This window comes from Tenebrio molitor, chromosome 5, assembly GCF_963966145.1.
Source record: "Tenebrio molitor chromosome 5, icTenMoli1.1, whole genome shotgun sequence".
Classification (NCBI taxonomy): Eukaryota; Metazoa; Arthropoda; class Insecta; order Coleoptera; family Tenebrionidae; genus Tenebrio; species Tenebrio molitor.
The window spans coordinates 11,533,012-11,560,309 of NC_091050.1; the positions used below are offsets into that span (position 1 = coordinate 11,533,012).

Sequence of the window (27,298 nt, forward strand, 5' to 3'; positions counted from 1 at the left end):
TTAGTAAAGTATCTTTTTTTTAAGACGGCGGATTTGCGCACTCGCTTCGCTCGTGTGGCAAATTTTCCTTCTCGTAAAAAAAGTACACATTACTTTACTCTCTTGTTAGATAAATAACTACTATTTGCGTTATTAGTATTTACACAAGTCAAAATAGAAAAGGAAAAGAAAAAATAAGAAGGGAAAATGTAGACTATCTATCAGAAAAGTCGTTATTGAAATACTCTTTAGAGAAGTAAAAACGAACGAAAATAAAAGGAAGTAAATTAAAAAAGAAGTTATGAAGATGTATTAATTTGGAATTAATTAAATAGATAAAACAGTAAAGGAAAAAATAAGAAAAACTCAAGTCAAAAGCACAATCGGAATAAAAATTACTATGAAAATGAATGAATAGCGAAGAAAGAAAAGATAAAAACTGGGTGACAAGAAGGAGAATTGGAAAATTCTAACAAGAAGATATAGTAATGTCATACAAAAGGGTCAAACAAGAATAATGAGTAATACAGATTAAAGCAAATATGAAAAAAAAGAGTATGACAATAATAGTTATCTATTATACAAGACGGAACATTTTTATTTTATCTTCGAGAGCCTTTTTCCGTCGAAACTGTAGATAATGAAATTTTATCGTCGTGTCATGAAAAGGAGGAGAGAAAATAATAATTTTTAACTTGAAGATTACAAAAATGGAACTAAAGAAAAAATGTGATAGTTTGATAGTCATAAAAAGGTATATTATTTAATAAATAAACATTGTAACTATTAGAAAGGCGAAGGAAACCATTTTTTAAATTATGAATTCATGTTCAGTAATTAATTTTTCATGTTAATGAACGTAAGGACTAGTAGTAGATTGGCAAATAAAAAAACTATGTTTCATTAATATTTATCACAACCTACTTTAAATCTGCATTTTTTTATACTCCATGGCATTTATAGATATACTTACAAGATAAAACCTTGGCGGCGTACCTTTGTCGGTGTATCTATAATTTATGAGTTCATTCCGAGACTAGAATAATTTAGATAATTTCGTAATTTGCCAATTTCAAGAATTTTTAAGACGTCGTTTTATCTTTCTAAAGAAGGTCGTTAAATTGAAATCGTATATCTACAAACGTAAATATTTCTGTAAAGTATGCAACAAAATATACGCACAAGACATGCATCCAAGCTTATGCAACTAGATAAACAACAGAAGAGTTAAATAAATTGCTGGTAAGGATTGTTCTGAATTTTAGAAAATATCAGTTACCAAATGTACACTTGCAGATTTTCTGTTAAATTCATAACTATAAAAAAAAATACAATAAGAATCAAAAGTCAACAATAATTATTTAAGTATCAAGGGCGCCCCTGGTGCTTATTACATTTTTTGCACGAGCGGTAACATTAATAAAAACACAAAACATTCTTTTTCTACTTTGCGTCTGTATGAAAGCTACCGAGCGATCATTTAAAAAATAAATCGAGTTTGCTTTGGAGCCTATGCTATAGCATGGGTTGCCATAGGTAACACGCCGTCTCGATTTATTCTTTAATTGATCGCACCGTACTACAAAACCTATTTTGTGTGCTGTAATACAGAGAAGTTCGCGTTTTGAAACAAACTAGTGCAATTCTAATTTAAGGAATATATAGGATTATTCACGCAAGATAAGGAGCCTGACCGCAACAATGCAACCCAAAATACATTTTGTTGTGTTTTGGTATTTGAAAATTAAATCAGGAATCCAAGTAGGTATATTACATATTTTATCTACGATCATCGGATAAAAGCAACTTTGTTGATGTGAAAGCTCTACTCCTAATTGTCATTTTATCCACTGATAAATTAAAAGAGAGCTCTTATTGGTTCCCAACCATGGATAAAACTGACAAGATCTTTTATCCATCGGACTTCGATCAATCAAATTTAGAGATTGCAGTAACTGCAGCAACCTAACCAAGGTTCAAATGATTACAGCACGCGCCTGCGGCTTGTGCTGCAATCTTCATTTTCGTGGATAAAAACCTTCTTTTTTGCTCATGTAATAAATATACTATTATTACTTTGAATTGCCATTACATTTTGCGTTCATATTTAGTACCGTGCGATCAACAATTACTTAGATAAGGGGCGGCTATGACTTTAATAGTGTCAAATTTTTTGCATCTTTGGTAACTCAGCTAATAAACGTCAAACAACTGTCACTATTAATCAAATTTTAACCCAAAAATGGCTGTTACTTCAGAACATAAAAGATTCATCATTGAATCGTAATGGTGTTTTCAATAACGGAGAATAGACATTCAGTGCTGTTGCCTGTTTGGCCAAGTTTTGGCAAAAATTTCCAAATTTAAATTGAAGCAGGTATATGCAACCAAAAATACTTCCATGGATCCATTGCATCTGAATGTTTGGTTCAAACCACGACCTGCTGTATTATAATCGACCTGTTCATTCCATTGAAAATGCATTATGAAAATGTTTCCGAGAAAGAACCAATTTCTAAAGAATAAAAATGCGGAAAAATAAGATTGCTTTCTGATACAATACTGAAGACAACTGTATTTTTTATTTTAAATTCGAATGTCATTTGGACGAAAAAAATTATCGATAATAAAAACCTAAGACAAATAATAATATGAATTCCCAAAAAGCGCCCGTATACTATGTACTATAGTGCTCTGCGGGGACCACCCAAACTACACTTTTGAACAGGCCGGGTATAATACAGCAGGTCGTGGTTTAGGTAGACATTCCAAATTCCAAAGGCTTTTTTGATCTAAATAATTGTTGATCGCACGATATTTGAAAATGTTTTCGAACGATGGCAGAACCGATATGATCCTACTTACCCATTACTTTTGTGATTTTAATCGCTTGTTATTCTTATTAAATCATACTTTGTTGAGAGAGGTATTTTTCTGTCAGAACTTGACATTCATTAGGCTGACGTTAAAAGCAAGCTATCTATGTTTTATCTGCATTATGATAATGTAATAGGGATAGCTTGTATTTTGGGTTGCATTTTTACCTAGTCAGGCTCATCATCTACGTACCTGAATTAGTATTTTACAGTAGAAGTCCGTTAGGATAGCCTTTACTGCCGAGCCAGAGATTTTGTGAGACGAGCTCGCAGAGCGAGTCGAATAATACTGGCGAGGCTGTAAAGGCCCTAACGGACGTGTATTGTACAATAGTTTTTGTAATATCTCTACGATTCGTTCAAAATTATCTTTTTGAAGTACATTTTTTTCAACGCCATCGAAAAAACCGAATGATTAATAAGTGTGCGGAGGACGTCGTCATGTCAACCGGTGTTTGTGAAAAAAAATTGTTTCAATGTTGTTTGTCAGATTTGTTCAACGCTTAACTTTCCGTTGAAAATAAGGGAATGAAATCAATAAAAAATCGCAATCAAGATATTCCCGATGTCCGGAAGTGAGGTCATCGTTATTGCCTGCAAAATCGCGCTTGTGTTAGTGAAGCATCATCTTCAATCTTGTCTCCATTTGCTGCTGTTTGTCAAATTTGTTCAACACTTAACTTTCCGTTGAAAATAAACGACTGAAATGAATAAAAAATCGCGATCAAGATATTCCCGATGTCCGGATGGCCGCAGAGCAAGTGAAGTCATCGTTATTCCCTGCAAAATCGCGCTTGTGTTGGTGTTAAAGTTCTGAAGCATCATCTTCGATCTCGTCTACATCTGCTAGTGACATACGGATTTTGATTAATTCAAGGTGTGTCCCATAACATTAAACATTCATTATTGTACCAATTGTAAAAAAGTTGAAAAATAAAGTTTAGATCTACGTTGCTATAGTTATTTAGTCATTTATAACGGCCGCTCCCGCTCATAACGTACACCTATAACGGACTCCGGCCGTTATGAGGTTGTTTACATGGTGACAAACAGTCCGGAAAGCCACCTTTAACAACTAGATATTACAAAAAATCCTTTACAACTGTTACATTAGACGTGTCTTGGGCCGTCAGACTAATCCTGATCTCTGATTTCTGGCCGGGTACAATGGCGGACAAAAAATTTCGTCCACAACTGTCATTCCACTCACGTATGCTGTAAAGCAGCCTTTAGGAACGAATAACCTCAGTTCACATGTTAACATGTGTCAATCAAATTGTGTCTATGTTTTTATGGGTGACAGTAATAAATTTCAAATTTTAATTTGCAAATGTCAATCATAATGATTAATGACAATAAAAGTTAAACTACGCCCAATTTTTGTGAGATGACAGGAAAAGTGTGGATGAAATTTTTTGGCCGCAATAGTACTGTCGCGAGCAAAAAATTCTGGTCGTCAATGTCATTTCAAAATTTAGTAGATTGTCACAAATTAAAAATGTTTCCCTGCCTGATTAAGCCCACATCTACAAAGTGTCAAAAAATTAAATAATTAATGTCAATTAATGTCATACAACATGATGATAGGTTATGAATTATGATTTTACGATCGTTTTACAATGGAGCATTGTCCATTGCGTCAAAACATGATTTTGACGATCAGTTTTTTTTTTTGCTCGCGACAGTACATACATACAAGATTGTCTTCGTTCCCCAAATTTCAAAATTAAAATTGTTAAGCACAACTTCCCGCACTTATTGCACAATATACTATTTTTGTTCGACACTGTCAGAATTTGAGAATTTTCTCCTATGTGAACGGATTTTGATAAATGTCACAACTTGTCAAAACGAAACGTCAAGCTAATTTTCAAGGTTTTAAGCGATTTGTTGCCTTTAAGGCGCTCGTCCAACAAAAAAACGTTGTATTCAACTCGTTCGTGCCAAAAAAGGCCCAATTTACACACAAACTCGTCAAATAAACTACTATTTTGAATGTGAGTGTTTTTTTCCACAGTATTATATGATTTCATTTAATCTATTTTACTTCAGGAACTAGAACCGCTATTTCCTTCACACGAAAAATTTTGATTCTGATAATGAATCTATATTTGGTGATGTATAATCTGTCTAATGGGACTTATTTATATACCTACCATAATTTTGTATTCATTTAATACAAAAATGACATCGCAGCTGAACGGGTAGCAAAGCAATTCTAAATCTAAATCTCCCTTTATTCACTTTATCAAAAACTTTTGAAACCCACATTACGTCAATAATCGTTAATGTTGACATTTCCACCGACGTTTGTAAAGCTGTTGAATTTTATTGCCTTCTAAGATAAGCTAATGCAACATCTTATCCTAATTTTTTATTTCACGGTAGTAATCATCTCCTGGGTGGGCAAAATCCAAACATGTTTCTACTCCTCCTCAATTTCGACACCCAGTCTAGTGTAGGTAAGACTGGTGGCGGTGATTACTCAAATGCTGAGCTATTCCGTATCTCCCTGTACGACACTGTCAACAAAAAGCTAAAATATGTACATAGCGTGTTATTTAGTTTTCTATATCAATATTAAAGTTGTTTCTCAGCAGAATATACATAGTGATTCAGATTATTAATGTGAAAAATTGAGTGAGAAAAACATGTTAAATAAAAGAATTATTTGGAATAGATCGTGACGAAACCCTGGAAATTCCGCCAAATAATGGCAAAGATAATTTTTATCTTGCTGGCTTTTCCCCTAATCGCAAAGAAATTTAAAAAAAATCAGGTGCCACACGTTATTTTCTGCGTCAAGTTGCATCCTGCATGCACCCGGTTTCTATCTTGTTTCAACATTATTAGCATTTGTGACAGAGACGCAGTGAGGAACCGGTGCCATCTCCAAATTTGCGACGCCCCAAGGTTTCCTAAATATTGGATTGTTCGGTCGATTTGCATACAACGATTGAAATATCGATGATATTTGAGTGTCTTTCAAAACTTTAATTGTCCGATCGCTCAATTTGTCACATGCGATTATAGAAAATTATGTAAAACTTTATGAAATGTCACAGCTTGTGGTTATTTATTGAGTTGCCAAATCCTGGTAAAACGGTAAAATTTTCCACGCAAAAATCCCATCCCGCCACAAGAATGAAGATCTTTATGTTACAATTTTACATACTGGATCTACTTTTTGTAAATGTCACATACCGTGCATTGTAATAGCGTCTTCGGAAGAGGTCGCGGGAATAGTGACCGGCCTTGATAAAGGTCTCTTGATGGATATGCTATTATGAAACGATTTAAAATTGATGAGCACATTTCCACGCTCAAGAGGCGGCGAAAAATTCCACTCAAATGTTACAGTTCTGACATTTACAACGCTGATGCTCGACTCGCGGACCTGTACACTCGCTCGCACCACAAACCGGACATCGGCGGATCTCGATCTGCCACAAATCACACTCTTTGAGTCGCTACTTGAAAATTGTGGAAATTGATGACAACACTCGCTTGGACGTTCAGCCATTGTGAAACTCGTTGAGTAACTTCTTGGACCGGGGCTCTATAGACAGGTGTGGCAACGCAGAATAATTAATAAATTTGGAGGCTCCGACTAGAGTGGCCCAATAGATCACAAAACACCTTCATAATTTACATTATTTATGAGTCATTTTATTGTCGCTCTCATGGACGAGTCGCACCTGATTCCGAAAGATGCTCCGACTTATTAGCATCCAGTATAAATATCAGAAATTTCTGGAACTAGACTACTATCGATCAGTGCTTCAGTGATACCAGACATGTTCCGATCGGTGAGAGCGCACCGCTCTTGTCATCCTCCGCCTAATCTTCTTTTGCAGCTTCTGGTTTGCGCCCTGGTGGCAGCCGCTCTCGCGGATGTGTCCCACCTGTTCAGAAACCGCCCGTTTCCGGCCGCCCCAGTCCGCAGAGTCACGGTGACGGCGGTGCCCGCCGCCCCCATCGCCTACTCCGGCGGAGGACGCCAAGTCGCCATCTTGAGGCAGAACCAGGATCTCCAGCCCGACGGCAGCTACCAGTTCAGGTACTGTAAGTAACGCCAGTAAGTCCAACTAGTAATGGTGTAGTTATGAGACGGAGAACGGGATCGCCGCTGAAGAACGCGCGGACGTGAGGGCCGTCGGCAACGAGTTGGAGAAGTCCGCGCAAGGGACCTTCTCCTGGACCTCTCCCGAAGGAGAACGCGTTTCGGTGGCCTATCTGGCTGACGGGAACGGGTACCAGCCCCAAGGCAGTCACATTCCTGTTGCCCCACCGGTGCCCCCAGCGATCCAGAGGGCTCTGGACTGGATCGCCTCCCATCCCGAACCCGCCCAAGTTTACTCAGGACAAAGAAGATACTAAATGTTGACTGTTACGGACCTGTGAATGTTGTTACAAAGATTTAATAAATAGGTTTTATAAGAGTGACTCTCCTTCTTAAAAAAATCTGTTTCCAATATTCTTAAGGGGGTGTTCTAGTCTAGAAATTAAAAAAAAAATCAAAGGTATATTTTATAATTTTTTGGTCCGCTTAACTTAAAAGAAAAAATTAAAAAATCAACAGTTAATTTTCAAAATGCCACCATTCTTTTAATTTTCAAGATATTTTTTTTCTTTTTGGAACCGGCTATAGGCACTTATATTAAGAGACTTATTCGTTTCTTTTTTTAAGACCCGTAGAACTGTTCAAATCGTTACAGCCATTTTAATTTTCGCTTGGACTTAATTATGATTTTGTATAGATATTATGTGGAAACATTAATAAAGGTGTATCCAAAAGACCGACAATAAGAAGTGTTTCATTTTTTTTTAATCCTGAAAAGAATAAAATGTTCTAGGTATTCTAGACTAAAATCCATTTTTTAATTATGGTCCGATGGATCAATTAATAAGCAGAACAACTGTTATATTGCTATTTCTTTTCAAAATAATTTAAAACAAGCTAAACTTAAACGTATCGTATTAAGCGATTAGAGCAAGACGCGAGTTGAACGTTTATTATTATTACATTAGCGACGTTAAATTTGTAGGTTAGGTTTTAACCACATTTATCATAATTTTGTTCAGTTTTACTTGAAATTTCCGCCGTATCAACCGTACCAACGAAAAGCAACGCCGCAAGTGGACAGATGCATTTGCAGAGTTTGTAATTGCAAAATTAACACTGGAATTGCGCAGAAACATGGCAAAAACTTACAAGACCTCCCACTTCCCTTCAGAACCAGTGTGCTTGTCCCATTTACCGCTGCCGTCATCCCAGGAACGTTTAAAACTTTCTGTTTTTATTGTTTTTTGCAAAATAAAATGAAAACGGAGGAGTGATTTTGCAGAAAAACCAAGAAAGCACGAAAGAACACAACTCGAAATCTCAAAAATGAAATTTGTAATGACATCTGTCTCAAGCTGCCAATATAAATTTTCAAATATTGGTACACCCTGCACTGCTGTCGAATGTCAAAAGCAGACGCAGAACATGTCGATTTCTTGATTGGGACTAAGCTCAACGGACTATAATTAAAAAATGGACTGTAAAAGGTTTAAAAAAAAATACTGAAAGAGAATTTGAATGATCTTTATTTTTGACAACATTTGCATTAGGTCGTTCCAACAAATTTTTTAAAAATATGACATTTAAAAATTTTTTAACAATGAGTCATTTAGTTTGTCTAGATTTTGAGCAGCTTCATATTTTTAGTCAAGGTCCACTACATTTTACAAAATCTAGGTTTCTACTTTCCCTATTTATTATTATTTTTTTTATAAGTTTCAGTAACATTAGCAAAATTATTATTAGGTACATAAGATTTTTGTTTTACAATACAATACAGTAACATTAGTTGTTCAAAATATTTATAGTAGAGCTCCGAACAGGTAAAAAAACATATTTTTAAAATCTTTTATACTTAACAGTTCGACCCATTTTCAAAACAGTGTCAATTCTGTTACATTATTATAAGGTAAAGTAATTTTTTGGCAAAAATCAATTGTTTTCATTGATCAATTATTGTTATAAAATGAAGAGTTGCTTATCTTTATGGCGGATATGAATTCCTTACAAGGAAAATATCATTGTCAGACAAATGTTATGATTAAGACAGATTACTAAGTGGTTTGGCTTAATTTCCTTCGCGGTCACGAGGAAGTGACGTCTGTTAGCTTTATCAATCCTTCACTGTTTATTTTTTATCACTTTAAACACAAAGCGTAGACCTGGAATAACATTTTCACGAAAAATAATACACTTAACAGGTTAAAAATATGTTAAATGATTTTATTCCCTGTTCTAGAGCCACAAATTTTCGCGAAGAAAGTGCAGCTCTTTATTTAATTCCCAATTTGACGACTTAAAGGTCAAAGTGTACAAAAAGGTCAAGGATTCAAGATGCTGAAATTTATTGGTTGGACAGGAACCACCAAATAAAGCAACGCTCATTTCGACCTTTTTATTTTTCATTTAATTATACAAGTTTATACAAAGTGTTTACGTAAGACTCGACTCGACTTTCTTCACTTCAAACTTTTCAAAACCGCGATAAAAAAATGCACTTTTGTATGCAACTCCTCTCGACATTATAAATTTGATAAATTGATAAATTTAATAAATTATCACTCAAAATAGTAGATTGCTCTAGTGCAAACGTTTTACTTTTCTTGCAGCACTCAGCGAATCATGTTGATTCACCGGCGATAACTCCGGGAATTCATACTTTTATCTACTTCCTCTCCAAGTCAGTGTTGTCACGATGCAGTTGTTCACAGCACCACTATTCCTCGCTCTAATCGTAAAACTAGTGTTAAGTCAAAATTCCGCGAATAATTGCATCTCCAAGGAGACATGTAGCGAATGCATACAAGAATTGGGGTGCATCTGGTGCATCACTCCCGTAAGTCTAACCAATCTGTCGTTGCTGGACCAACACTAAAATTGCAGAATTCTGAAAACCACTGCATCCACAAAAATGCTGCCGCTGCGAACTGGTGCCAAAAGACTCTAGTCGTAAATCCTAAATCGTCGTTTAAAATTTTGCAAAATAAAGAGTTGACGAGTGCTGCAGGAAAAGCGGTGCAAATCAAGCCCCAGAGGGTGACGGTCACCTTGAGGAAAGGCGAAGAGTTCACGTTGCCGTTCCAGTATGCCCAAGCTGAAGACTATCCGGTGGACTTGTACTACATCATGGACTTGTCAGCGTCTATGGAGGAGCACAGGGAGAAACTCGCCAAACTTGGAGAAAAACTCGCCAAGACCATGATGAACATCACGAGTAATTTCAGACTGGGCTTTGGGAGTTTCGTCGACAAAGTCGACCTACCCTTCGTCAGCACAGTCCCTTCGAAGTAAGCCCCAAATGGAGTACTCCAAAGTATGTTAAATCTGTTGAATTCTAGATTGAAGCAACCGTGCAAGCTGAACAGGAACGGCAAAAGCGTGATTTGCGTCTCCCCTTACAGCTTCAAGAACCACATGTCTTTGACTGACGATTACAACAGGTTCTCCCGGGAGGTTTCCCAGGCGAGGGTGTCGGGAAATCTGGACGCTCCCGAGGGAGGCTTCGACGGGCTCATGCAAGCGATCGTGTGCAAAGACGTGATCGGGTGGAGGGCCAAGGCGCGACACATGATCGTGTTCTCCACCGACGCCGAGTTTCATATTGCCGGAGATGGCAAATTGGCTGGGGTTGTGGAACCGAACGACGCTCACTGTCATATGGAGAATAATCTCTACACTCACGATCTCAAGATCGACTATCCGTCAGTTTCCCACATCAACTACCTGGCCAAAGAAAATAACGTGAACATCGTGTTCGCGATCGTCAAGAAGAGACAAGTTGTAGACTCGTACAAGAGTCTCTCGGAGGTTATAGAAAACTCGAATATGGGGGCGCTGGATGAGAGGTCCGAGAACGTCATCAAGTTGGTGGTGGACAATTATAATGTGAGTGTAAAAGTCAAGATAATGACGTTGATGTCCCAATTTTTTTGGCCGCAGTAGTACATATTTAAATGCATTCACGTTGTTTTGACATTTTGCATTTAATTTGGTAGTAAAGCTGTCTGTTGAATTAGGTTATGTTTTTCCAAGTCTGAGGTTATAAATAGCGTCAATGTCTAGTGCATTGTTGTCAGTTTTACTAGTTTGGAATCAATGGTTTGCAATAGAAGAATACTCAGACATCGCGGGAAATTCATAAATTCAGCAAAATGTTACGTTCATTTTGATAGGTCCGCATGTCAGTCCCTTTACTGATGAAAATCAAACAGTGTGTTCAACGTTAAAAAAATTAACCATGGCCTCTCGTTATGCCAAAACAATGCGAAGGGTGTTTATGTTTCGCATTTGTAAAGAGTAGGTATCCAACAATACGTGGTTCAGAAAAAAATTTGCAGTTCACGAGAACTGTCAAAAAATGGTCTTGGTAAACATCTAATTATTGCTCCTGTGATCCAAAGAGTTATTATCAAATACCGTGTGAGCAACAAGTACTGATTGAGTTGGCAATAAATTCTGGTGATTTTTAGTGACTTTTACGTCATGTTCCAACGAGAAAACCATTTTATTAATAAACGATTACAAAAACCAAGAGTTTTAAATTTGGAATGTATACCAGCTGTCAATAATGTCAATAGAACAAACCGAAATAGGTACAATTCACAGTATTGAAAATTTTATGTAATTTTTTTTTGCCAACTGAATCAGTTATTGTTGCTCACCCTGTATATTTAAAAAATTTCTACCAAAAAGGTTCTATAGTTTTTCGTACAAGCAACCAGTTTCATTCATGAGATCAAGAAGACTGTTATTGGTGTGTTTACCTGGTTGCCTAAAGCCAAGGGATTCTAAATAATTTAAAAAATAAGAAACTTTTACAGGAAGTATAAAAACAAATGTACTTTATGTTCCCAAAGAAAAAACTCAAAACGTTCACCGTTATGTCCCAGAGATTTGATTATTTTTATTCTCTTGTTTTCAAAAATATTCTGCAACATTGTGTTACGGCGTCAACAACATGTTTAATACTCACTACAGTAAATAATGTTCTGGGTGAAACGTAGAGGGAGTGAAATGATTTTCAAAACACCTATTTTGCTGCCTTAACTAACATGAAACACCGAATTTAACTTTCAAATGATAAACAATGAAAATTGCAGGCTGCAGTGACAACTAACAAGCTGTCAAATATCAAATTTATAAATCCAGAAGAGGTGGCAAATTTTTACGTCTACCATACCATAAATCATAGCTAACCAGAGTGTAAACTCTGTCCACTCATAGAATGCTTGACATAAATGTTACTAAAAAAGTTTACTCTACGCTATAACAAATAGATCCGGCGCGAAATTTAAAAAAATTGAAAGAATAGGTTTACACGTGATGTTTTATTATTGTTCTGCATGTTTGCACTTAGGAAAGACGAAAGAAACTTCAGTATAGTAGGAGTAATATATTAGGTTTTATTAATACAGGGTATTTCACGAGTGCCCGACGGAATTAAAAATGCAACCCACAATACATTTTCGATTTTCCGAAAAAATCTGGCTAATGAAATTAAAATATCCAACTTTTTTCGAAAATGACTAAACACAAACAAGAGATTAATATTTAATGCATGAACAAAAATTACCTCGGTACATTTTCGATGGTTGTAATGTCACTTATTGTTCATTATGTTCATTATGCTAGATTCTTGAGGCACGCATTCACTTCACAAGTTAAAAAAAATCAACAAGAAATCGCAACGGGACAGATCAAAACAGCAACACGATCAAAATTAATAATTTTTAAAACCAGAGAAACGCAAACCAAAGCTCTAAAGATGAAAAATCGCAAATCAAAATGCTTAAACCATTTGACAGCACTGACAGTTTCAAATTTAAAATGTCATATAATTTATTTTTCGCGTGGGTTTCATAACAACCAATGAGAATCATTGGCGCGAATGTTTCAAGATATTACCAACACAATCTATGATACTTTGTTAATATTTCGTGTTATGGTTTGGGGATTTTGTTATCTAAGGATATTTAAAAAACTTCATTCAGTTGGCGTAGTCTACCAAGCTTTTGCGTTTTCGTTTATAATATAATTATGTAAAGTTCATTCTCGTTGGATTTTCTCTGTCAAATTGTTGTCATGTTGCAAACCTGCACCTCCTTTCCTAGTAATTTTCACATTATCGTGTTAGAGCGATTTGACGTCTTTTAATTTGACGTGCTTGACGTAAAGTCACTGATTTTTTCATAAAATTCTATTCCTATCTTATTTCTGGTTAATTTTACCATGGTGGAAAGAAAAAAGAAGGTTTTATTAACAGCTAATTTGAAAATTGCGTTAATTAAATGTAACCTCCACAGTCTACACATGACATGGTTAGGTACTTTATCAGCCGAAAATGGCGACATATACAGCTAAAATATTATTGAAGTAAAAATCACACTGCCAAAAAATAATAAAATTGACCTTGACAAGAAAAATCCAACGTGAATGAACTTTATGCGTGCAAATGCTTATTACAGTTGGCTGCAAAAAAAAAAGGGAAACTGTCAGAATAAAATTGACACATTTTTACAATTTTTTCATAGTGTGAAAACTTCTTTAGAGAGATAGGTTAGAGTTATGGTCAAAATTTAATGCTAGGTGTTGTCAAGTAGACAATTAATTGACAAATGGACAAAACCAACTTTACGATGCCGATGCCTCTTCCACACCGGAGTGACTGGAAAGAGCCGGTTGGGTCCCGCCTCTCGAAAAAGAGTATCGTCTTTTTGTCTAGCTCGCTTTTACGGAGCCGCAGTCTTTTTTTTTGTAGAGAGAGAGAGGCGAAGAGTGAACGAAACGTACACGTTTAGCCCGTGAACGAAAGTGGGCGGATTTCGGGCGGCAAGTTCGGAAAGTTGGGATGGAACGCGGCGCGAACGGAGTCCGCTAATTGGCCGACCAATGAGCGGGCAGAGAGGCGTCAACAAAACCGGAACGCCAAAAAAACTCCTAACGAATCAACCAAAATTATTGAACTGTGTTCTGTTGTAGAAAATCGTGGATTCTGTCACAATCTCTGCGAACTCTTCCAGCGACGTCGAGGTGAAGATCTCGTCAACTTGTCCACACCCCAAAGCAAACGGTTGTACCAACATACATGTCGGCGAGATAGTGAATTTCACGGCGACCATCACTCCGCTTGCTTGCACCAAAGGGTCCACAAGAAAAACGATTTCAATCAAACCTGAAGCTTTAGACGAGAGCATCATCATAGATCTAGAAGTGTTGTGCGACTGCGACTGTGAATCTTCCTCGAGTAAATTCTACAAGAAAAAATCCCCAAGTTGTTCTAGTTCTGGCACTCTAAAATGCGGAGTATGCGACTGCGACTCGGGCTCCTACGGCAAAAAGTGCGAATGCAACGGCGAAAGCTCCGACTCGACCGACATTACAAATTGCAAACTGAACCAAAACGACACCGTGATCTGCTCAGGGTTGGGAATCTGCAGGTGCGGTCAGTGCAAATGTAACAAGAGGGCCAACCCCGAAGAAAAAATCTTCGGCAAGTTTTGCGACTGCGACAACTACTCTTGCAAGCGCGTCAACGGAAAGTTGTGCTCTCAGAGGGGCACTTGCGACTGCGGCGGGGTCTGCAAGTGTATGGCAGGGTGGACGGGAGATGCGTGTCAGTGTCCCGACACCAACAACACCTGCATCAAACCAGACAACAATTTGATCTGCAACGGACACGGGAGTTGCAATTGCGGACGCTGCGAGTGTTTCGACGAAGCGGTCAGATATTCCGGGAAGTACTGCGACGAGTGTCCCACTTGCGAAGGGCAGAGGTGCCAAGAGTTGAGACCTTGCGTAGAGTGTCAAGCTTACAAGAGTGGACCCTACGACGAGGATCAGTGTCGAAGCAACTGTACAACTTTCCTGACTGAAATCGTGGACAAACTAGAAAACAAAGAGGACAGCAACGTCAAAACTTGCACTCTGGTCGACGAGAAAGACTGCACTTTTGTGTTCCAGTACGAGTACGGCGACAACAAAGAACTCAAAGTGGTGGCTGAGAGGAAAAAAGTTTGTAGAGAGCCTCCAAATGTGCTTGGTGAGTACATCAATCGAGAAATTTTCGTTTCTTAACTGTGTCCTCTTGCAGCTTGGGTTTTGGGTGTGATCGGGTCGATTTTGATAGCAGGATTGATCATGTTGTTGATATGGAAAGTGTGCACAACGGTTCACGATCGAAGAGAGTATGCTAGGTTCGAGAACGAGAGGAAGAAGTTGAAATGGCACCGAAATGATAATCCGCTGTATAAAGAAGCGACATCAACTTTTGCCAATCCGCTCTACGGAAACTCCAGCAAAATGCGACCAAGAACGAAAATGTAAATAACAGTCAGTCGTGATGTGATCTATTCGTGTTCAGTTGCGATATTGAACTTGAATTTCTAATTATGATATTGTGTTCACTTATTTAATGTGAGCTTAGAGTTGTGCTTGTTCTACTTGAATAATATTAGTAGAGAGTTTGTGTTTAAAGATATTTTTACAAATATAGATATATCTGATATTCTTGATTTTTTATTATATATTTATAGCTCACCCTTTGTCCCTTTGCTTCACAACCACGAACCACAGAACAACTCTTTCACAACGTCTTGCAAGTTTTAAATTTTACATCTGACAGGCGTCTAAGAGGAAGTCGATATAGAAGAGATCTGCATTTCCAGAGACATCTAACGGACGTTTAGTCAGTTAAACTACCTCCATTTTGAATTTTATTATGCCCAAAAGAATAATGTTGAATTTAATAAATACAGAAAAAATCTCAGTCACACAAAAATGAAAATTGGCTATGTTATATGTACAGTGTGTCTAAAAAAAATCTCTTTAAGTCATCTTTGGATTTACAACACATGTCTTAGCGTTAGCAGTTCGACTTTATTTGACAGATCGTCAAAAATGTAACTTTATTGAATTGTTAAGCCACTAAAGTGACGAAGAAGATGCTAACCAATAAACAAAAGACGACTGAATGATGTTGAACCTTGCTCGCAAGAATTTAGAGGCGCAGTGCTCGTATTTAGAGAAACAGCAGCAATCGCGCTGCACTCGTAATGCTGGTTGCATATATCGAATTCCGAACTATTTTGGACCTTGCGGATTTCGACGCTAAAAGCATTTTAAAAAGAAAACTCACACTCGCTTCATATGTTTGTTTCTTGTTCATACATTGCCTAATTGTTACTTTGACAAATTATGTCAACGTAACAATTCTATTATGAATAGGAATAAAATTTTATTAAATTTTACTCCCAATAGACTAAAAGTGCTACTCAACTCCCACTTTTGAGGAACTAATGCTTTGTACAAAGATCGTGCAAAAATTAATTTGCTAAATATATCGAAGCATTCAGATTGTTACATCAAATGTATTAGTGACTTTCGTAATTGTCAGGTCAGCATCACTACATCACAAAATATGTATTACTTGCTGATGCTTGTCGGATAAAATAAATCTCTCTTGATCCTTCCAATTGCAGATTTATTATTCAACCTTTATTGATTTAATGCAACTCAACTCATTGACTCAGTAATTTCATAATTTACACGCTTATCTTATCGCTATCCTAATAAACGTACCGCAATGTTCTGAAAACAATAATTTTTACACCGGTTGAGGGAAAAATGTCGACCACATTGATTTTAGCAATTTTACTTATTTTCTGTGAAAAAATACTCTCGTGCAACGATGTCAACAAAGAAGAATGTGTACGTTCACGTAAGTAAGCAGTAGCAATTTTATCATACTTTTTTTTTTGAAGGAAGGAACAGTTTTGAACCAAAGTGACGCAAGAACCGAGTCACACAGATATGATGAATTCGTCAAAGGTAAAACCAAACACTGCCGTTACCTTGAGCTAAATTTCCCAACCTAGATGAGCAACTTATCATTTTTGACGAACCCACGGGATCTGATTTTGTCGAGGGCAGCGGAGCAGATCTGAAAACTCAGCTTGCGCTTGAAGGAAGCGGATCAGATCCCAACAGTCAAGACGACGGAAGTGGACGAGATCCCAACTTCGAGGACGCAAGAGGTGTGTACGTCAAAAATTTTCAGCGATTCCAATTCAATTTTCAGACGACTGCGTCGAATCCGGGTACACCGCGGTGTGCTCGGGGAAAGGAGTTTGCGTCAACAACAAGTGCCGGTGCAACTCCAACGAGTTCGAAATTGGCAACTCAACGGTTTTGTACCGATACTCTGGAAGGTACTGCGAGGAGTGTCCGTACTGTAAGGGGCAAAGATGCGCCCAGTTTCTTCCGTGTATCGAGTGCAACTTGTTTCAAAAGGACGCCAATTGCAACCCGTACTGCATGTTCCAGTATGAGATTGTGGAAATGGTGAGTCGCGACGTCGACAACGACGAGAAGTTGTGCGACGTGGAGAACTCGGAAGGGTGCTTTTTCAAGTTTAAGTACCGGTACAACGGTCGCAACTCTGTTACGGTCCAGTACGAGAAGGAGATTTTTTGTTTTAATGGATTGAAATGTAAAGGAGCGAAGATAGAGTAAAAGGAGACTGTCTAATTGTTTATTTTTCAGTTGTGACATTTACATTTTGGGGAGTTGTCGTCTACATTTTTGTATTGACGATGCTAGTACCTAGAATATGTTATCTGAAACGCGGTAAAATCTCATCGAGCAGAATCTCACTCTCCAGAAGACATGACATTTTGAGACTCGACTTTTTTCGATAAGTACCACCTAGTGTAAAATGTTAAGAGTAAAATAAAATTAAAGCTCAACTTCTATTCCCTGCATGATTATTCCTGGAGCCAACTCCACTGTGACTCTTTTCCCTTCACTCTCTTCAATTACTCCGTTAAATCTACCACTATCCTCCCTATTCAGATCAACTTCTTTGTTTCTCCTATTTCTGTCCTCCTCCATCGCACTCATTACATTTTCATTGTTTACTTCATTTTCTTCTCTTATCCAACCATTTTCTTTGTTGTCGTATCCGTTACCATTATTAACGACATCATTTTCAATATTGCGATAGTCGATATTTTCTTGGACTTCTTCTGTTTTCTTCTCACTGTCACTACTTTTATTATCTTCATTTTTCTCTTGTCGTTTCTTCAAACAATAAACTGGTACGTTTTCAGGTGTTGCTTTAGAAGATTCTCTTTTGAAATTAGTTTTCCTTAACATTCCCTGAAAATTAAATGGCGGTTCGTCTTCAGAAATGTTCTTAGGGCTCATTTGTCTCAATTCCGCTATGGGATCCACCGATTTTGGTTTCTTTGTGATCGGAGCTTTAATATAATCAAAATCTTTGTTCGCCAGTTTGGAATTAGAATTGATCGCACTCTCGTCTTTACTTTCTGCGATCTCCGAAATTTCTTCGGGTTCAGCTTTTTCATTCGATATTAACTCTTCTGCTATCTTATTACGAACAGCTTGATTCTCTTCTTCTTTCTCTTTTTTACTCACATATTCTTCCACAACAATTTTAATCATCTCTTTATCTTCTGTTTCATCTGTTTTGATTTCATCTAAATCTGCCTCAACATACTCGGCCATCTCCGGCAAAGGAGTTGTTGGATCTCGGTTGTACGGCAAACTAATGAGATATTCTCTGGTTCTTGTCATATCTTCAACTGGTTCGGAGGGTTTAGACGCAACTAATTCCCTCCAACGATATGGTGAATCCCAAGAATCATCCTTTTCCATTGAAATTCTAAAAATTAAGTTTTAGAAAGTGTACCATAGTAATACCTACCGTTAAAAGTCAGTACCCTGGATTCGTAAGCGAGTTACACATAACAGAGGTATCGTAGAATGGTATTTCATCTAGACGAAATGGTATTTTCCTTACAGTTAAATTAGGTTCGTCCATCCAGTTAGAAACTTGAGCTTTAGTGTCGACCACTTCCATTGTTACTTCTTCGTTGATTTGTTGCAGCTCGTAAAAGACACCAATGTTGTAGAGATGCACCTAGATTCACAGTATGATCGAATGAAGTAAAATAAAAAGTAGTACCTGTTGCGAAAAGTTAAAGCTATCTTGAGATATTTTAGCTCTGTACAAAAGCAACACATGAAATATGCTATTTTGTTTCCATTTGGTGGCAAAACTTCTTACGAAGTCACAAGTATCTTCATCTAGTACTTTATAGTCTTTGGCAAAATCCGGATAAGATTTTCTGATGGTCGATTCTCTATATGCTGCAAAAATACACTCAATAAGCTGCAAAATGATTTTGCCGAATACCTTTTTGAATAATTGCAGCAGCTTCTTCTTCGGTCATTCTATGAGCTTGATTTTGACCAATCGTCGATACTGCAAACAATTATTGTTAAATGATCAAACAAAAATGAATTTACTAACTGTAGTGTCTCTCCTTATCTTTCATTTGTTTCGCAACCATACACTTGGCCAGAAATCGCCTCAAGATGCTTTGTATTTTGATAATTTTCTTCACTTGCGTCTCATACAATCTCGCCAAGTACTCTTCGTTGTAATATTTGAGAAAAACTTTCGATTTCCCAATATTCCATCCTTCCATCTTGAGTCTGATCAAAAGCAGTCTACAGTTGTCTCTGCTGACTTCTACGTTTTCGTCAAAATCAAAAGCGAGGAACTGGTACCGTCTTAAAAATTCTTGAAAAGGAATTCTGTGTGGGTACCCTATCTGACGTGCTCTTGCAGTTTCGGTTACTGCTAAAGCTCGAATCTGCTGCTTCACTAATTCATAATCAAAATTTTCGGGTTCGCCTTTTAAGTCGCATCTGATGCAACGGATAAAGTGGGTACCACCAGATCCACTCCCGATTGATAGTTCCTTGAGTACTTCGAGACTCAAAGCTTTGAAAGTGTGGACGCAAGTTCGCATTCTCTTGATTTGAGAGTACTGATTGGTTGAAGATTTTTCCGACTGAAATTTATATCTTCGTTTGTTAATTTCGTCATCTTTGTCAAGGGAGATTATCAAATTTCCTGTTTTGTCCAGTTTGTTGGTGAAGAGTAGCTTAACAATAGAATTGTCGGACAGTCTCAGAGTCTCTATAATCTCTGGCGGAAGAAAATCGCGATTCTTGTCAGGCATTTCTTTTGCGTTGTAACAAACTTGTCCTGTATAGTGAGCTACTGAGAATTCGGATTGTCCCGAAACACCCACAAACTTTGCTTCCAAATTTTGAATAAAATCGATGACGTATTTACCGTCGTGGCCCGTCTTGGAAGCTTCATCGATCGCTGTGAGGATTCCTTCTGATTTGCACAACAGTTGGTCTAAAGTCTTCTTGTTGTCGTAATAACCGAACGGTTGGTATTCCAGTTCTTCCTCCCTTACATCTAGACATTCCCAAGAGAAGACTCTTTGCAAGTAGTGATACTGCAATTGCTCGTTAAAACAATTGACAAAAAGTTGAGGCAAGTGGTTGGTTTGAAAACATTCAAAGCCAAAATAGTCAAAAATTTGAACCGAGTACTTTTCGCCACTACAACAAAATAATTAGAGTGGAAGTACCGAGTGGAAGACTTACAAGACTGCTCTTCCAAAACTCAGTTTGTGGTTGATCACCCCAACGATGTAATCTACCAATCTTGCGTAAAGATTGTTAGCGAAGACATCCCGTGCGTCTCTTGCTTCGTCTACGGTACTCCTTCTTCTAACAGCTGCACCTTTACGTACGAGACAATAGTTAGTGAGAGCCCACTCGAATTTGCTAGGGTCAATTTTCAACAACTCCCCAACTCTCTCAATGTGGTCGCTGTTTTCAACTACAGCCCCTTCCGATTCCGACTCTCGAAAACGTATTTCTCCCACAGTTAGTACCGCAGCGACAATGCAAAAAATCGTATCCATTTCTTCCTCCCCCAGTTGAAAATCTTCGAGAATTTTCAAAATTCTCTTAAACTTGCTCAAATTGCGACTGACGTTAAACTTGGGACTGTTTGATTTCCCATCATTGCCGACCCGCAAGTACCTATATTGACGATCAGTATTTAAATGGTACCGTTCCAGTTTCTTATTTTCACGTAACCCGTCATAAATATAGTACAAAAAATGAAAATTTCCTTGAAACCTACAACTCCACTTTGAAACATTTACAAATCTTATTGGTCAAAGTTACATATCGACCGAAGATATCCTCCACTTTTCTAACTGATAAACGTTGAAAATTGCTCCACTGACTCTACCGGTACTACCGTACTTGATGTCTGTTTTAAAAACACATCTGGTCGAGTAATTATTGATAGGAGTCGAAGCATGTGTCAGAGAGTGGATTAACTTGATTGCTCCAGTTATTCGTTCAAGATTGATATTCTTATTCTCACCGAGATACAAGAGATGGTTTGTCAAGTGGAGATAGTTGGTCGTTTTTCCAGAACCACTTTCGCCCGATAAAAGAATTCGCTGAGGGATTTGGTGGTGAAGGGCGTTTTGATAAGCGCTATCCGCGACGGCGTAGATGTGGGGGGCGTTATCTGAACGCGACTTCGAGTGGTACTTCTCGTGGTACTTAAATCAACAATTAAGAGAAAATCTGGTGTCAATTTCATGCGTGGCTAGGCAACTAGCACTACACTTAAAATAAAACTCTGGATAAAAGAATTGTCTGAGGGATTTGGTGGTCAAGGGCGTTTTGATAAGCTCCTGAGTAGCTGTAGAGGGAGGGGGGCGTTATTTGAAAGAGTCTTCAAGTGGGACATAATAATAATCAAAAGAAATTTTGTTGTCGTTTGTAAATTATGCGGTTAGACAACTGGCAATACAGACAAGTATAATATTGCCTAAGCACTAAGGCTGAAGACGTACTTGTTCCCCAAAAATGTTTTTCTTCTCGTTTGGATTCAGTACCAGCAGTACGTCACCCACAAAGGTCTGAAACTGTCCCACTTTCATGCGATCCTCCAACAACTTCATCACATTCTTTTCGCTGATCTTGTCCAAAGACGCCAAATCCTCAACGTACATGTCTTCCCAGTCTCCTTCAACCCCACGTTTGTAAAAATTCTCAATGACTGTCACCTCAGACTCATCGTTTGGCAATTCCACTCGACTCACATTCTCAATCAAAGATTTAATTTCAAGCGACAACTGAAACAACTCTCCGATTATGTAATTTTTTAAAAAGTAGCCTTCTCACGTGATAGTTGTTTTCAGGTATTTGTCTCAAGAACGGATGGTCTATTAGTTCCGATATGTACGGTCGATGTTCTGCATTTTTAACTAAACACCTAACAAGCACACCGTCAAGATTAATTTCAAACTGGAACGCCTCTTACTCGTTGATGAAGTCGACGTAGTTTTCGGACCAGTTGAACGGTCTGCACAGAGTTGGGGGTGGGTTCGTGACGATCTGAAAGAGCGCCCTGGTCGGGTGCATTGATTCGTAGGGCGCCCTTCCGTCCCCCAGCTCTATGGCGGTGACGCCCAGAGCCCAGACGTCCGCTCTGTTGCCGTAATTTTGTCTGGTTCTTCTCGACGTGATGACTTCGGGGGCCATCCAGCACGGCGACCCCAAGCATCCGTCGGTCCCGTCCAAGGGACCGCTCAAGCTCCAAGAGAGGCCGAAATCGACCAGTTTCACCTCCCCCTCTTTCGTCAGCAGAATGTTCCGAGCGTTGATGTCCCTGTGGACGGTGCAATTCTCGTGGAGGAATATCACTGCCTGCAACAAGTGGAACAATAGACGCATAAAAAATAATTGCGCCACTCTCAATTCCGGAGATTTATTGCCGGTTCGCGCATTTCTGACGTGAAAAAGCTCGAACGTTACGTGTTTTGTTTGAGATGGAAATGCGCCGTACATCACCTTTATTTAAGTGAGCAGCACTTACGCGCTTAAATGTTCCCTTTTATCTTTATAAATTGCTCATAATTATAGTAATAAAGCGAGAGCTTTTTGAGTAATTTATGGCTTACGTTTACATGTTTAGCTGGGACAAGCACGCGGATAATTGGCTGTTATTGGTGGAGGCTTTGTTTAAATCTGGTTGGTGGAATCACCGCAGCCACATTTATTGAGTGAAAATTTACTCGCCTTGACTGTCTCTTTCAGGACGTACGCGATGTGCTCCTCTCTCATGCGCCGGTTCTGTGCCAGCAGGCCCCGCACCAGGTCCCTCGCAGGGCCCCCTTCGCACACCTAAAAAGCCAACAAACATTACAAAAGTAACGAAGAGAAATAGTGAAAAAGAAACAATAAACGAAGAAGAATGAAAAGAATAGAAAAGAGTGAACTGACAGTGAAAAGTTTTACAAAAAGGATCAAATACCCTGTCCTAAATTAGGACACCCCGTTAATTGGTAAAATGTTTGAAAGAAGAAAAGATTTCATTGTCACATTTTATGTTTGTTGAAATTTCTTTGCCCAAGACAAGACTGTACAAGAACCATGGGACAAAAAGAGCAATTCCCGGAATATAACTCACCGTTTCGCTATGAAAACCATGGCCGGATTTATTTGACAAAAAGACTGTTGCACGCACGTCGTACCATTGTTGGTACATGCCGACTGTTCTTATGGACTACCAGCGGCAATAATTCGACCTCTTACCTCCATAACAAACCAGATGTCATCTTCCTTCCGGTAAATCCCGTAGAAATCTGGCAGGTTGGCGTGACTGGATAAATCTCGCAGGACTCTGTATTCTTGTTCGACGTACGGTCTAGAGTTCTCGCTCACTTTTTGTACCTTGATCGCTACCTTCTTGTAGCTGGCTCGGGTGTCGGTGGCGGCGAACACCCTGCCGAACACGCCGCCCCCCAGAGGGTCCTCCAAAGTGTAGCGGTCGCCCGGGGCGGGGAATTGGTCCAAATTAATTTTTTGTGTGGTCATGGTGAGGCTGAAATGCGGCGATGTTTGTGGAGATTAGGCAACCAACAATACGGAGTCTTGGGAAATTATGTAATTTACAATAAATTTTGTTGTTAAAGTGACAGGTCGAAGCAATATTGGGTGCGTTTATGCGTGTCGGTCGTTAAAGCGACGCCGCAGTCGCAGTTTAATGTCATTTTGAACAAAGGGTGTATAAATCTTGGGTAGTCAGACGGGGATAAAATCTTGGACTGATTTACGGTCCATTTGTCGGTGGAATTCAACATATTGTTCTAAATTCGTGTCCGAGAGATTCACACGTTGGCAGAGTCGACTCGGAATGGTCGTAATTAAGAAATCTTTCCGTTTAATTGGAGTCAGGTAATGTACATGAGGGAATTCAAACCTGACTGTCTACATAATAACATGTTAACTTAACAAATTAGTCGCTAATTAAATCTCTTAAATGGTACCTCCGGTACGAGAAACTCAGCAATTAAGCTAATTAAAATTTATTGTTAATTACCTTTTATACCAACATAACGACACCAGGTCGTAGCACAGACTATTTGTAAATAATTAATGGAACAAGTCGCGTTGTTAGTGGAAGCCTCACAATAATTGGATTAGACTGAGCCGTCCTCGACCTGGCCCATATTAATAATCTCCCGGTGAAATAAATTAAATTAAAATTCTTCGAATGGTCGATGCCGTTTCGATTCGAGAGATGTCGTCACCATTAATTTCAGAATTACCGTCCTATAAGGAGTTGTTTTGTTGTCGTTTTGGTTTTTATTCGCCAGCATGTAACGTATGTTTGTTTTTGAAATTCTGTTAGTTGCGATACCGCTGCTCTTTTGTCGGCTTGTAACCAAGATAATTCAGCTATTTGTCGTCGACGCGCTCACCAACAACTTTCCGGGAGCCATTTTCAATAAATCTATTTCGCCGGACTTATGTGAAGGACTGCGCCGATGGATTTAATGCACCCTCGACAGGAACTTACTCCATTTTACTACTTTTTCTTCATCTGGAGACCACAAGAGTGAAGAGCGTTAACTGGGACGTCGACAAACAAAAAGACTTCAGTAACATCACCATTTTGGTTTATTACTGTTTATTAAAAATAGGAAAGTGCTTTTTATAAAATAGTTGCGAACATGGTGAAAACGGTGTAGAATTTAGAAATGGAGTGAATAGAAGATGTATAGTCTGTTTTTTAATCAAAGAACCACGACCTGAAGATTTAGGTTTGCAATAATAAAATTTTACTAAATTTGGGGAATTTAATGATATCTATTGGCTATACCAGCCAACGCCTGTCATTTTTAATGCCATTGAAAGTAGCCAAACTCGCATTTATAATTTGAACGTGTTGTTAAAAATGCTCAAATTAGTTGTTATTAAGTAATTGTTATTTATTAACATGCTGCGGTACGAATATCTCTACATAACCTCAATTTTTATATGATGAGATTTTTCACCCTAGGCCTAGGTCAAAAGTGTACAATGTTGTCAGCTCTATTTTAGGTGTAAATTGCGGTGTTGGTGGTTCTTTGATAAAAAAACAGACATATTTAGAAAAGGAACACCAAAGCAACGATATAAATCGTGTAGAAGAACCTAAGAAAGACAAGATAAAAGTGAATGAAGAAATGAAAGGAGAAAATATCTAGTAAAAAGGATAAAAAACATTATAAAAACGAAAACAGAAAAAGCAAAAAAATAAAGACGCATCAAAAAATTTCTAGAGGTGTCTCCCAAAAAAAAGACGAGTCCATAGGTTCCTTATTTATCGGAGGATTGTAATTATCTATACCCCAAATTAAATGGTTCTGAATAGGCTACAAAGTGGCCCAATAAATTCACGTATAGCCCCAAGGGCTTGATTCAGCAACAACTTTTCTGGAGCCATCCATTTTGCAGGACTGGTCGAAGAATAATGGATTTAATGTCTCCTTGACAGAAGCTTGCTCGATTTTTGCAGTTTTTTTGTCCATCCACGATATACGATAGTGTTGAGACAAATAAGAAGAAAAAACTCCATCAACGTCAACATTTCGGTTTATTCATGCTTACAATTAGAAGGTAATAATACTGCTGCGCCTTACTACTCTATATTACAACAAATCAGTTCTCGTTCGAATAAATTAGGTATTGCAGAGTGTTCCTCTGCACGCGAAAATACAAATAAGTTACGGCTCTATTTACAAATACTGATCCACTCTTCGACGGTACAGTTCTGGCACTCGACGGTGCAGCACCAGTGGAACCTGCAGTTGCAGGTTTGCGTCCGCCTCTGCATGATGAGGTCGTACCCTCTGCCGCAGCAAAGGGCGGCGCAGCTCCCTTGGTCCGTATGGGTGCGGTTGCAGAACCTGCCGCTGGTGCCTTGGACGTCCAGCGCCTGGTCCTTCTCGCAGAAGTTGGGCGACTTCTCGTAGTAGAGGAGGTCGTTCCTGAGGCCGCGTTTTTGCTTCTGCTTGGGGGTCCACTGCTTCAGCTTGGTGCGCTGCTTGCGCTTCTTCTGGTTGAGCCTGCGGGTTTTGGGGTTTCTGTTGGCGAGGTTGGACTGGTCGACGAGGACCGCCGATCGGAACTTGTCCTTGAGGGATTTGCCGACGACGCGGAAATCGGGAACGGCCCTCCAGCAGGTCTTCATCTCGCAGCTGCCAGATAGACCGTGACATTTGCACTTGACTTGCATGTTGGCGGCGACCGCCTGGAAAAATGAAATGTAGAGGTGGCCGTGGCTTTCACGTTTCATCAATCGTGGTATTGTGTGGTGCCGGAGCGGATAATAGAGGGTCATTAAGGGGACACTGCGTGTTATTATAATCGAATCACTAGCGGAAGTAGCACGCGTTCTTCGCCATCTAGCCTAGATGACTGTAATTAAATGGATTTTTCTGGCTGCTCTTAAACGAGTGTTTTATTTTTGGTGTTGCGTGTTATTTAGAAAGTGTTTTTCGCTCGGAGCGTCCGAACAATGGCCAAGAATGTAGGATAAAGATATACGGTCCGTATATCAAGCTGGCAACAAAACAGTTAATGAGAAGATCGGCGCGTGTGGTCCATAATAATCATAATAACACGAGAACAGCAATGGCGGCCCTTTGTCAAGGGGACTAGGCGGGGTTTCGGACGTCACGGCCGTCATTAGAACCTCCAGCATCTTTGGGACCCGCGGTATTGCGGCGATGCTGAGGTACCGAGGGGTGCGTAGCGGAGCCCTCTCTCTGACACGAAATGTTACATTATGTCTGAAGGAGACGTGGGCACCAATCGCGATGGGTACTCCGTATTTACTCGCCGAAGACGGTGATGAAGCTGAAACAAAGATTCCAAACGGGACACACCTCTCGTTGCAAAACGGATCGGGAAAAAACACATTCAGAAAACGTTACAATTATTTGTGCGACACGATTTGTCCAGAAAGCGCTTCTGTCTTTGTGTAATGATGATGTTGCTTGTTAAAGCGCCTTTCCAAAATAACTTGCAAATGTCTCCGGTTAATTCACCACATCTTTCACCTCTTCGGTTAATTAATTTATGTTGAAACAAAAATAACTGAGACATTTGAGATGATTTATTGTTTGACACGTGC

General features: G+C 38.7%; 5 protein-coding genes across 6 annotated transcripts in view; 3 read left to right on the top strand and 2 right to left on the bottom strand.

The window, feature by feature from the left end:
* The first annotated feature begins 6,504 nt into the window (after positions 1-6,504).
* LOC138130708 (endocuticle structural glycoprotein SgAbd-4-like) lies at positions 6,505-7,297 on the top strand. Its single transcript, XM_069047334.1, has 3 exons — positions 6,505-6,664; positions 6,713-6,915; positions 6,959-7,297. The coding sequence occupies exons 1-3, from the start codon at positions 6,653-6,655 to the stop codon at positions 7,233-7,235; spliced, it is 492 nt and encodes a 163-aa protein (XP_068903435.1). The 5' UTR covers positions 6,505-6,652; the 3' UTR covers positions 7,236-7,297.
* Positions 7,298-9,582: 2,285 nt separating this feature from the next.
* On the top strand, positions 9,583-15,424 carry LOC138130694 (integrin beta-PS-like). Its single transcript, XM_069047312.1, has 5 exons — positions 9,583-9,757; positions 9,805-10,208; positions 10,260-10,806; positions 13,900-14,959; positions 15,011-15,424. Exons 1-5 carry the CDS (start codon positions 9,617-9,619, stop codon positions 15,241-15,243), a joined length of 2,385 nt encoding a protein of 794 aa, XP_068903413.1. The 5' UTR covers positions 9,583-9,616; the 3' UTR covers positions 15,244-15,424.
* A 1,043-nt stretch (positions 15,425-16,467) lies between these two features.
* On the top strand, positions 16,468-17,669 carry LOC138130703 (integrin beta-2-like). The gene is made up of 5 exons (XM_069047328.1): positions 16,468-16,626; positions 16,680-16,746; positions 16,794-16,952; positions 16,997-17,407; positions 17,461-17,669. Exons 1-5 carry the CDS (start codon positions 16,543-16,545, stop codon positions 17,613-17,615), a joined length of 876 nt encoding a protein of 291 aa, XP_068903429.1. The 5' UTR covers positions 16,468-16,542; the 3' UTR covers positions 17,616-17,669.
* On the bottom strand, positions 17,653-24,307 carry ninaC (STKc_myosinIII_N_like and MYSc_Myo21 domain-containing protein ninaC). The gene is made up of 13 exons (XM_069047335.1): positions 24,218-24,307; positions 23,431-23,719; positions 22,911-23,019; positions 22,157-22,538; positions 22,018-22,108; positions 21,687-21,968; positions 21,001-21,389; positions 20,410-20,952; positions 19,253-20,364; positions 19,136-19,204; positions 18,905-19,089; positions 18,660-18,859; positions 17,653-18,601 (listed from the first exon to the last, which is right to left on the bottom strand). The coding sequence occupies exons 2-13, from the start codon at positions 23,710-23,712 to the stop codon at positions 17,653-17,655; spliced, it is 4,593 nt and encodes a 1,530-aa protein (XP_068903436.1). The 5' UTR covers positions 23,713-23,719; positions 24,218-24,307.
* Positions 24,308-25,720: 1,413 nt separating this feature from the next.
* Wnt10 (Wnt oncogene analog 10) overlaps positions 25,721-27,298 on the bottom strand; it is a 30,125-nt gene continuing 28,547 nt past the window's right edge. The window contains exon 5 of one of the 2 annotated variants that reach the window (XM_069047325.1): positions 25,721-26,413. In XM_069047325.1, the coding sequence (XP_068903426.1) occupies positions 25,895-26,413 (519 nt within the window). In that variant the 3' untranslated portion in view covers positions 25,721-25,894. The remainder of the gene's footprint in view (positions 26,414-27,298) is intronic. The other variant, XM_069047324.1, reaches the window with a different exon arrangement.